This window comes from Cololabis saira, chromosome 19 (genome assembly GCF_033807715.1).
Source record: "Cololabis saira isolate AMF1-May2022 chromosome 19, fColSai1.1, whole genome shotgun sequence".
NCBI lineage: Eukaryota > Metazoa > Chordata > Actinopteri > Beloniformes > Belonidae > Cololabis > Cololabis saira.
Genome location: NC_084605.1, coordinates 32405741 through 32417261, shown reverse-complemented (window position 1 = coordinate 32417261; position 11521 = coordinate 32405741). Strand labels below are relative to the sequence as shown.

Here is an 11521-nt window from a genome sequence, read left to right as displayed (position 1 = left end):
ATTAATTGAATGTATGATCAATAATTAGGGACATGAAAGTTTGTAAAACACCTTTAAGGATTTTATTTCAAGTTTCACTTTACATGAGACCCTAGTTGCCTTCAAGGACCTTTCTCAAAAAAACGTGGGACCCAACTTGACTTAATTTAAATGATTTATTGATGAAAAATTACTTAAGGTGTGAACCTCGATTAGAACATCCAGAATGATTTGCAAAGAGACCTTATATGACTTTGTTTAGAACAGTTCACAATATCTGAAAGTGTAAGATAGCTCTCCTATGAAGAGCTTTTCCTTTTCTCCAGGAGCTGGAGGTCCAGCTCTCTCAGCTGCTTCAGGAAGCCCCAGTTGGGGATGATCCGCCGGCGCTTTTTCACGTGCTCGATGGCGTCCACCACCGTCATCTCCTCGTGGATCATGAGGTAGGCCAGGAAAAGAGTGGCGGACCGACTCCTCCCCATCACACAGTGAACCAGCAGTTTACCTGGAAATACACAAAGGGTCATGTAACCCACATCGTCATAAACCTCTGAGCTTTTCTCTTCAAGTGAAAACTCCACAGAGGTGTCAAGTAACCAAGTACAAATACTTTGTTACCTTACTTAAGTAGAAATTTTGATTATCTATACTTCACTGGAGTAATTATTTTTCAGACGACTTTTTACTTTTACTCCTTACTTTCATTTCGGCCTTTATAAAAAAAACTAAATAAATTATAACATGCCTCTGAAGTTTGACTTTTTGCACCATTACAATACTTATAGGCAACTAGTCATGATATCTGCTGCTCTCTGAAACACATGTTAATGCTCAATAGTACACATATGGTTTTTTAATATATTTGCATTATACTAAGACGCATTCATTTTCAATGCCTTTTGTCCTTAATGGCTTTTTCCCCCCTTACATTACTTTAAGTAGTTTTGAAACCAGTACTTTTATACTTTAAGTAGTTTTGAAACTAGTACTTTAATACTTTTACTCAAGTAAAAAACTTGAGATGATACTTCAACTTCTACAGGAGTATTTTTAAACTCTAGTATCTATACATCTACCTGAGTAATGAATGTGAATACTTTTAACACCTTTGAAACTCCAACAGAACTTTTCTGTGAAGTTGCTGAAATTGTCTCACTTTGAGGATTGCTGAGCGTCTTGTGGATAAAGTCTGTGGCCGAGAAGAAATACTGGCTGAGGTCAAACGTTTGTACATCCTCTGCTACCACACCGTAGTATACGATGTCCATGTCGTCGCTATAGTAACCAGGACCAGTGTCCACATTATTCCACGTCCCCTCTGCTGCATTCAAGATGTGCGTAATTCCCAACCTCTTCAGGTTACACTTGTCCTTTGCAGTCTCCCTGCAAGAAGCCACCACGAGTATCCCGTTAATGCCCTCGTATTGTACACAGTTCAGTCATTTTAATGCCTTTTTACTCACTCGTCCCCAATGTAAACATTAGGCCAGACCTCGTTGACGTGAGTGTAAGCCACACTCCCACGGTTGAGGATCTTGTCCAGCTCATAGCCCCCAGGTGTGACATAATCATCCGCCGGACTGGAGTCCTGCACTTCTTTTGTAGCGCTTTTCCTTGTGCCCGACTTGTGAGAGGCCATTTTTTCACTGTTGACTCCTCTTACACATGATTTATTTACTTGAAGAAAAAGAAATGCCCTTTCCACAGAGATGAAAAGCTCTACTTGTATTTTTTTTCTTTTTTTTATTATTTTTTTAACATGCATCTTTGACACAACTCACCAACACATTGAGGTCCTTCGTGTTTTTCTCACTCCAGAATTTGGTTTTCATCATTTTGACAGCTTGTTGTGAAGCAACCCTTAAAGGCAGAACACGGTGAGGTTCTTAGTTCTGGCAGGCTCGAGTCGGGGCACAGATTGTATAACCGCCTCTGTGACGGGGCATCAAATGCAGAGGGATATTTTTAGGGCTGTGATGTGGCGGGCCCCTGACCTTAGCTGCCATGTTCTCTGCCTGTGGGGAAAACTTCCACCCAGCCAGTCCCTGCCATCCGCGTCTAAACACACAACTTTAATCTCCACTGCCGGCAGGAAGCCATGCTTATCCAAACTTCTTACTTGCCAAAAGGATACCCATATTCGCTGGAATGAACAGGGCACTCTAAGCTTTTGCTCAGCCGTGTGAGCGACTTCTTGAAATTGTGTCAGTCTCTCTTAGCCTTTCTGCATATCTTCAGACACTGGGAGAAAGCGTGTAAGCGAAGCTTCACAGCGCCCTTTAAGGATGTTCTGCATCTCCTTTAGCCTCTCGGGGGTCCAGAGGAGAGCTGAAATGTGCCAGACAGTAAGACAGATGAGGTTTCTCATCTCAGGATGTCTTTGATTCACCCATTATATGATATGCATAGTCCATTCACAGATCTAAATGTGAACCCCAAAAAAGTGAGTGCGCGATGATGAATGGTTGAATGAAGCTGCTAACATGTCAGACTGAGTTTTCACACCATCGGACTTCTTTATTTTTCCCTCTTATCTTCATACTCCGCCATCATTCATTCTGACAGTGAAATCATTAAACCTGTGATATCCAATTCCTTTTATTTTGACAGCATCTTTCTCCCAGTGAGCTCTGGAGAGCATTTCTTATTAAGATGGCTTCAGCGTTTCATCTCTTTTCAAAGTCTGACCTGAATCTGTATACACGCTCAGAACCATGCTGGCATATTTTTGTCATTTTGTATCAAGCCCTTTTTCAGACACATCAGTTTTAACTGTACGTCACCGGATTGCAGCAGTTAAGACGTCGTATTTTGAGGAAATGTGAATAAGTAAGTGGAGCATTGCTTATTTATAGACATACGCTGTCTTTGTGTTGTTCTAGTGCAGCGGGGGTCCTGGCAGTCGAAACTGGTTGTGATGTGTTTTAGACACGAGCTTAAGGAAGGCACCAGTGTTTCTGTGCATTTTAACGGCTTTTATGCGTACAATGCACTTTTGCTCACTGTCTTCAAATGCATTCCTGCATCAAACATTTGTCAAACATCTCAGAAAGCCAGGGCTTGAGAATCACACGTCAAGATCTGCTTAATGCATCGTGGAGGTTAAATCTTCTCCACAACAGTGTTAATCATATGACCTATGATCGGTCCTAGGTATATATTGTGATTATTTTGCAAATTGTATGTATATTATAAATTTAATAGTAAATATATTCTAAATTACTGTAGGCTATGAGTGTATATATAGTATAGTAGTATAAGTTTATTTTAAATTATAAAGTCGTTGCAAACTATTTTGTTCAAAAGTGGATACAGATCTGGTGATAGTAGCAAATATTGTTACTTAAGATGTGGATGTTTTTGGTTGGTTACTTAATCTTTTATTTTTGTTTCAATTTATTATTTTAGGAATTCTAGTGAATGTTTTTCACCCTTTTTGAGTTGTGATTATTTTAATTTTTTGTATGTCTATGTGTGGACCCCAGGAAGATTAGTCTTCCCATGGTACAGACTAATGGGGACCTTATTAACCTTATTAACCTTATTAAATAAACAAATCATAAATATTAGTGTAAGACGGTTCTGATGAGAGCTTTTTAAATTGTAAACACAGAACCAAGAATATGCTTAAGGCAAATGAACCAGATTTGTATAGTTAGAAAATACAAAGTGTCTGAAATGACTGAATGACCCCAAGAAGAGAACTATCTCTTAAGTTGCTTCCAGGACGTGGCACTAAGAGGAGAGGTGTGTGTGAAGGTTAGATTTCAGGGAAGCTTCGGGCTGACCTGTACCAAGCTGACTGGTGATTCCTCTCTGTTCAAAAAGAAAACTGCAAATACGTCCACAGATGAACCACCGTCTCTGTGGGATGACGTTTCCGAAGTGGAGCTCTGTGGGACTACAGAGCAGCAGCTTGATTATAGGTGAGGAAATAAAGGCCACAAGGAAAAGAGCACCCTTCTGACAGTAAAACATAGCTGAAGTTCTGTCATGCTGTGAGGCATGACAGACAAAAAAGCCCCAAAAAACCAAAAACAAACATGCTGTCTCTAGTCCTGGAGACGGTGGCCGTGTCAAAGCTGAAACAACGTAGTAATCAAAGCATTTTATTTGACATTTTTTAGACATTTAAATGAAACATTCTTATCATGGTTAATTTTTACCAGGTTGGGAGATTTACATTCGGGAGACTTTAAAGCAGCACTATGTAACTTGTCCACCTTAATATCATATTTCCAGAGTCATTGTGATGGTACATCAACTTCCAACAGGTTTAATGAACCTCTGTCATGGTCTGAGGGGTCTGTATCACCTTCACTGGCACTATGTAACTTTGAGGAGCATGGTAGGAACCCTGCCACACTAAAAAACTACAAATTTTTACGGCTTTCACTGCTTTACGGCATACGTCACTTCCCCCTCCTTCCCGATTCGTAGTCGAGACGAAAATGGGCGGGGCTTGGAGCGCAGAGCTCCGCAGAAGCTGGTATCTTGGCCGAAGCAGCGAAAAAAACCGAAGAAAATAAAAGTTTTATCGGAGGATAAAAGTTGCTGGCCAGCTCTCTGCGGTGCGATTAACCCCAATCTTCAGATAAAACTAGTTTGTTGAGGAAAAAATATTAACTCTATTTGTAGCTGCAGAGGAAAAAAATTATCTCACGAGGAAAACAAAAATATTGCTCATGCCTCGGAGCCTCTTCCGCATAATATAGGACACAAAAAAGAAAAAAGTAAGAGTAATACAAAACATGTACTGTATGTTGCACTATTATACAAATTTATTGAAACACATGGCGAGTCAAACATTTACCAAAGCAGCTGCCAAACACTCCTAAACAAGGTAGTAAGACGTCGGTTGTGCAGAACTGCGGCAGTAAATCTTTCTAAAGAGTGGAGCTCCGACGAGGAGCTCCATTCTTTAGTAGGGATTTCATATGGATCCAAACCGTTAATAATTATTTTTAATTATTATTTTCTCCATATACCGCTCCCTGGCTTCCTTGTTTAAGGTATCCCGGTAAATTCCAGTTCCTTTCCAGCAGTTTAACATCTTTTTTTTACGTTCCGTCTGTTCACTTGGTGAAACAGAAAAGTAGTTTTGAAAGTCCGTCCCGTCTTCTCTCAAAACAAATGCACGTGACGGGGACAGGATAGGACAGGACAGCAAAAGCTGAAAGTTACATTGTGTTGCTTAAAAGGATCATGTTATAACAAAACTTTAGGTAGTCAGGCTTTTCTTTTTTTTCTGCATCAAACCTGCAGGTTTGTGTTGGAGTCTTGAAACTGCACATTAACAGCTCGTACTATAATGTACTGTAGCTTTTTGAAGTCCACAAATGTGTGATTACATTTTCAACAATTTGCTGGAAGACATTGACAGCCTGCAAGGTTGCTTCGCCTCCAATTTCAAAATATTATGTCCTTCTTCTTCTGCCAAGCCAATGTCGAATCCAGGTGACGAAGCTGCTCCAGAAATCCAACATTTGGAAGGATATTTCTGCTCCTGCGAACAACCTCAGCCGCCTGCACAAGGTTAAGTCCCTCGTTGATCATGAGGAAAGCCAGCACGAGAGTGGCCGAGCGGCTGATTCCCCGGGCGCAGTGGACGAGAACTTTACCTGCACGGACAAAAGACAGAAACCACTTACAATTTCAGCTGTGAATTCGTTTGCTTACTCTGCTGAATAACCGCTATTATGGGATTAATTGTGATCTGTAACATAGAGCAGGAGCATAACTGACAACCATATTCTTTAATAATTATAGTGGGCAGAAAGAAGGATTTTTTTGAATTGGGGAAATTGTTATAACTACAATAATATCCGTGCAGATTTTCATGTATCCAGGTCATGGTAATCTTTGGATAATCCATGATTAATTTAATTATGACTTTATTATTTATTAATATACTGTAGGTTATTTACATTTTCATCTGTTTATCTGTTTTTGTGTTAGTACATGGCTATATCATTCATGGATACCCGATCTTATGTTGTGTACACACTGCATTGCACTGATTTCTTGTCCTTTGTCTCATTTGTCTGTCTGTTTTTAACGTTTTGCTGCACAACCAGTTGTCCTTTAAGGACAGTAAAGTTAAGCTAAGGACAGTTTTGTCAGGAACATCTAATTAGAGGGCAACTGCACTTTCAGCAATCGAGACAGGAATTACTATTCCTTCTAAAAGTTCCTCCTATTTACAGTCGTGTTGTACAATTTGTTAAAGGATTCTCTTGAGCCAAGATCCTAATTAATTTTCCTGCAGAGTTTTAGCCCTAACGGTGAAAAAAAAGGTCTTAGCTAAGCTATTAAATAAATAAAAGGTGATTTTATCCATGAAAAACAAAATAAGGGAAATAAAAATGCCTGCTTAGTACCGGTAGTAAAATGTACAAAGCTAAAGTGGGACACTTGACGTTGTTAATACAAAGCATTTATTCAGCGAAACAACTTTATGTGATCCAGTTATCAGCTTCATAACGCATAACATTTGTGTTTCATGATTTAATGGACTATCCTGGTCCGGTTCTGTGTTCTGTTGCTCAGATGGACTTGTACCTTTGTTACTCAGCGCTTCATGAATGAAATCAGCCGTCTCAGCGAAGAATGGGCTCAAGTCAAAATGTTTACAATCTGGTGCCTCTATGCCATAATACGATATGTTGGTGTCTTTGTAGAAACGTGGCCCGGTGTCAATGCGCTGCTGGCCATCTGCAGCATTCACCACATGGGTTATTTCAAGATTCACCAGCAGGGATTTATCCTGAGCCGTAGCCCTGTGAATGACATCAGAGATGACGCGACAAATGCCATTTTTAGCGATCATTCCTTATCTGTAACCACTACTACTACTACCACTGTAATTTAGCAGATGCATTTATCTAAAGCGACTTACATCTGAGACACACACCATGGAGCAATTAGGGTTAAGGCCTTGCTCAGGGGCCCAAGGTGGTTCATCTTGGTTGACCCTGGTCCTCCAGCCCAAGCCCATAGCCACTAGACCAGGGGTCGGCAACCCAAAATGTTGAAAGAGCCATAATGGACCAAAAACACAAAAAACAAATATGTCTGGAGCCGCAAAAAATTTGAATGAAGGCAACACATGCTGCATGTATCTATATTAGCTATAACTAAGGGAATTATTATGCAGTTTGAGAAAAAAGTTGAAATGTTGAGAAAAAAGTCAAAACTTCGAGAAAAAAGTCGAAATGTCAAGATTAATGTTGAAGTACAATCTCGAGAAAAAAGTCAAAATGTCGAGAAAATAGTCGAAATTCAGAGAAAAAAGTCGAAATGTCGAGATTAATGTTGAAGTAAAATATCGAGAAAAAAGTCAAAATGTTGAGAAAAAAGTCGAAATGTCGAGAAAAGAAGTCAAAATTTCCTGAAAAAGTCTAAATGTTGAGAAAAAAGTCTAAATGTTGAGATTAAAAAGGAAAAAAGATAAAAGAAAAAAGGAAAAAAGAACAAAAAGAAGAGAATAAAAGGGAAAAAAGGGAAAAAAGAAAGAAAAAAGAAGAAAAAAAGGAAAAAAGAAAAAAAGGAAAAAAAAGGACAACATTTTTGAAAAAGCTCCAGAAGCCACTAAGGGCGACGCTAAAGAGCCGCATGCGGCTCTAGAGCCGCGGGTTGCCGACCCCTGCACTAGACTACCACCTAACATATAACCGGAGGCCAGGCCCGGTTCTACGAGGGTGCATAAGCATGCATTGCACCCTCAGTTTATGTGTTTGCATGCTCAGTTGAAAAGACGAAAAAAAAACTGACAAAGTGCGCGCGCGTTAAGGCTGATTTATGGTTCCGCGTTAAATCGACACAGAGCCTACGCTGTAGGTTCTACGTAGGTTCTGCGTTGGTGTAACGCGGAACCATAAATCAGCCTTTAGTGTACGTGACTCATCTGCGTCCAGCGCGCAGTTTCCTGCACCAGCAAGACGCTGCTCTCTGCTGCACCGTTAACACAAAGTAACAATGGATATTCGGAAGTGGTTCAAACACAACCACGCCAGCAAGTTAGACAACGGTGGTTTGTTTAGTGATGGTTTTGAGCTGTATAGATAAAATTAGTTTGAATTTCTATGTTTTATTTTCAGGGTAAGAAACATCTGTTGCTAGATTGTCTGATTGGTGAGGTAGCCCAGACTAAATGTAGCATTTTCTTTGTTCTGCAGCAATATTGCTGCAATAAAGCATTTGAAATACACTTTAAATATTCTTGTTTTGCTAGTATCATTCCGCTTGAAATTATGGGAAAATGCATGATTTAGTGTTGAATAACGTGCCAGGCTTGTGCACCCGCTCTGATCTGAGATGCAGCCCTACTCATCATTTTCTAGAACCGGCCCTGCCGGAGGCATATGTTAGCAAAATGCATCAGCGTTGACTCAAATGTACAGATTTTATATTTGTCTCATCAGTTGGCCGAGTGCTCAACTTGTTTGCAGCAACAGCTTCACATTCAGATCGCCACATTGCAGCAGGGCCCCAAAGTGAGAATGTCACTTACGCATCCCCGACAAAGAGGTTGGGCCAGACCTCATTGACAGCTCCGGTGGGGTGTCGGTTCTTCAGCAGAAGGCTGAGCAGATCGCAGGTGGGTGGTGTCTGATACTCTGACTCCTCCTCTGAGCTCATATCTGCAAATATCACCTCAGTGTTGATGTTTAATGATCACAATTTATATTCAACTCGATATGCAGCGAACGCTTAGATAACTTTCCCAAATATGGTCCAAGGATGGAAAAATTGAGTGTTGCTGACCTGCTAGTCTTTCTTCTTGCAGGCATTTGGAAAAGGCGCGGCACTAAACCCTAACCATACTGCCGCAGCACGCTCTGTTTTCCATCTGAGCTGGATATCAGCGTTACTCTGCTGGAACGAGACAGCTGAACATACCAGAGACTGGGCAGAAGCAGTGGGGACTATTTATTCCACAGATGACAGTGACAGAAGCCAGGTTGCCTGTGTTGCGACTAACTCAACAGCACAGCAACTGCAGTTTAAACAGATGTCATGCTGCAAGTGATTCAAAACATGGTGGGCAGCTAATATTGACAGTTCAGACCACATCTAAGACACCTTTTAATTCAACAGCAGTTCACCTAAAGAGACTAAACCAATTTACAAACCACTAAGTGTCCAGTGCTCAACGATGTCATCCATCAAGCATTAAAAACATGTTGTATGGCAGGCATCATATATACAGCAAAGACAGTTATAATGTTAACAGCAGGGGTGATAATGCTGGTGTGGTTTCTGAAATATTGATGTGCTTTATGACACTTTTATTGTATTTTGACCACAGCAGGTTTATTAGCTTAAACACTGCGAGGGAGTCGTTTGTTTAAAAGAACTTGGGGCAAAATACTGCATAAAACAACATTTTGTCCTTTTTTTACTTCAGTTTTTGACCATTTTAAACAAAGTAAATGTTGTTTGAGCAGGGTAGAGGATTCCCTCCTTGCATTGTGTGTTCGTGGTAAGTCAAGCCAACAGTCTCCAAATTGCATATGAGCATTTTAGAGATTGTTAAATGTTTATTGTCGGCCAAAACAACATATCTATATTCTAAATTAGTTTTTCTCATCAGTTTTCTACCATATACCTGTTTGTTTTGAAAAGAAAAAAAACCAGCATGGAAATGCCAGAAAGTGTAGTTTGTTAAATGAATACTGGAGGAAACGAGACATCGTATAATGTCCAATTTCACAGCAAAATTAAACATGTTTAAATCCTGGTACAAAAAGCTGTATTGACCTCTCGTCCTATAGCTAGATTTTAAAATCTATATTTCATATTGAAGAAAATTGTATGGAGAGTGACTGAACCTCATCAGATTAAAAACAAACAAAAAACTAATGATTTTGGCTGCTTGGCTCCATTTGTGAATTGACGTATGTGCTACAGTATGAATTAAGACCTACCAGAGCTTAATTATTCTTATTTTATTTATTTGTCTTTATTTAGAGCTCAGAAGCTATCCTCATAAATGACTAAAGTGGTAAGCGTTAAGTAACACATGTGATATCAGCTAGGTATGGACTATGCCAGCTGCCAATCAAAAGACCACACTAATTATATGTAATATAAATAAAATGTACGAGGTCCAGCAATGAAAAACAGGTCCACCTACCGTATTTGACGTTTTCCCCCATCTTTGGCTGTGGATAAATACAGCCAAAGATGTAATATATGTTCATTACACATTCTACAGGTGAATAATTCAAAGGAAACTAACTAAATTAAAATTTAGACCTCAAGGAATTATATCATCTTGTGAAAACAGAGTACATTATATCTTCTGTGGCTTTTTCACAGCAATGGCCAGTGTTATGAAGCCTGTTTGACGCATCATGGTAAGAATACACAAGGTTATCTCATTGAAAACGGTTTTAAATTGAAACGGTTGTAGTTTCACAATCATCCCAGTCATGTTTGGATTCTCTTTGCAGCTCTTTCAGCCGACCTAAATTCTCCATGAAAACTTTCCTTGACCTTGATGAAAGGATGAAGAAGTGTTTAGGAAAAGTCCAGGAGGTCATTTCCCTCTGATTATCTTGGCCCCTCTGGTCACAATACTCCAGTCCACAGACCCTCAGCTTTTATGAGCTGTTGCTTTCCAACTATCTGTCTCTCTTTCTTTTCTTTCAGACCATCCTCTTCTTGCACCCTCAGGATTTCTTCTCCAAGTTATTCTTCTTGTTTTGTTTAACTCTTGAATGACCTCTCTTCCAGTAAATTTAACATTATAACCAGTACTCGAGTTGTAAAAAAAATCAGGGGGGATGGTGGATTTTATCATATGGGGACAGATAATTTGTGCTGATTACAAATAATATGACATAGCAGCAGTTAAATGCAGCCTTCTGTAAGCTTTAAATATCCACTGGGCTTACATCAAATACATCAAAACACAACAATAAAAACAGTTTTCTGAACTTATCAATATCATCAATATCATGGATCACTGCAAAAACTCAATCTTATTTCTAGTTAAAATGTCTCATTTTAGTAAAAAAAAATCTCATTACACTTAAAACAAGACTCATCGCTGGAAAAAATAACAATTTTCACCTGTTTCAAGTAGATTTTCACTTAAAATAAGTAGAAAAATCTGCATGTGGAACAAGATTTCTTTGCTTGTAATGAGAAGATAAATCTTGGCCATTGGCAGATTTTTCCTACTTATTTCAAGTGAAAATTGACTTGAAACAGGTGAAAATTGTCAAATAAGTTATTTTTCTGGTGTTATTTTTCTGGTGATGACTCTAAATGTTGAAATAGCAGTAAAACCACATGATGATTTTGACAGTTTTTATTTCAGGGGGGATGCCATCCCCCCTCATCCCCCCTCATCCCCCCTCAACTCCAGTACTGATTATAACAGACTTTTTGTAAATTAATTTCTTCCTCTTTAAATTCCTTCTCTGTGTGTATCTTTTGGGAGCGTTGTGTCTTCTGCTAATTTTTTGAAAAATTTGAAAAATGTTGCAGTTACTTTCACAAAGACAATATTATCATTGTTTCTTATGCTATG

General features: G+C 39.3%; 2 protein-coding genes across 6 annotated transcripts; both read right to left on the bottom strand.

Moving 5' to 3' along the window:
* Window positions 1–78: 78 nt before the first annotated feature.
* On the bottom strand, window positions 79–2154 carry dusp29 (dual specificity phosphatase 29). Of its 5 annotated transcripts, none has more exons than XM_061708488.1 (4): window positions 1761–2141; window positions 1443–1656; window positions 1136–1362; window positions 79–484 (listed from the first exon to the last, which is right to left on the bottom strand). In XM_061708488.1, the coding sequence occupies exons 2-4, from the start codon at window positions 1616–1618 to the stop codon at window positions 279–281; spliced, it is 609 nt and encodes a 202-aa protein (XP_061564472.1). In that variant the 5' UTR covers window positions 1619–1656; window positions 1761–2141; the 3' UTR covers window positions 79–278. The 5 variants fall into 5 exon arrangements, with proteins under 5 accessions (XP_061564472.1, XP_061564471.1, XP_061564470.1 ...); XM_061708487.1 differs by having other exon boundaries at window positions 1443–1676; window positions 1761–1946; XM_061708486.1 differs by having other exon boundaries at window positions 1443–1945.
* A 1937-nt stretch (window positions 2155–4091) lies between these two features.
* Window positions 4092–8822, bottom strand: LOC133419359 (dual specificity phosphatase 29-like). Its single transcript, XM_061708492.1, has 4 exons — window positions 8746–8822; window positions 8492–8621; window positions 6541–6758; window positions 4092–5600 (listed from the first exon to the last, which is right to left on the bottom strand). The coding sequence occupies exons 2-4, from the start codon at window positions 8617–8619 to the stop codon at window positions 5389–5391; spliced, it is 558 nt and encodes a 185-aa protein (XP_061564476.1). The 5' UTR covers window positions 8620–8621; window positions 8746–8822; the 3' UTR covers window positions 4092–5388.
* Between the last annotated feature and the right edge of the window lie 2699 nt (window positions 8823–11521).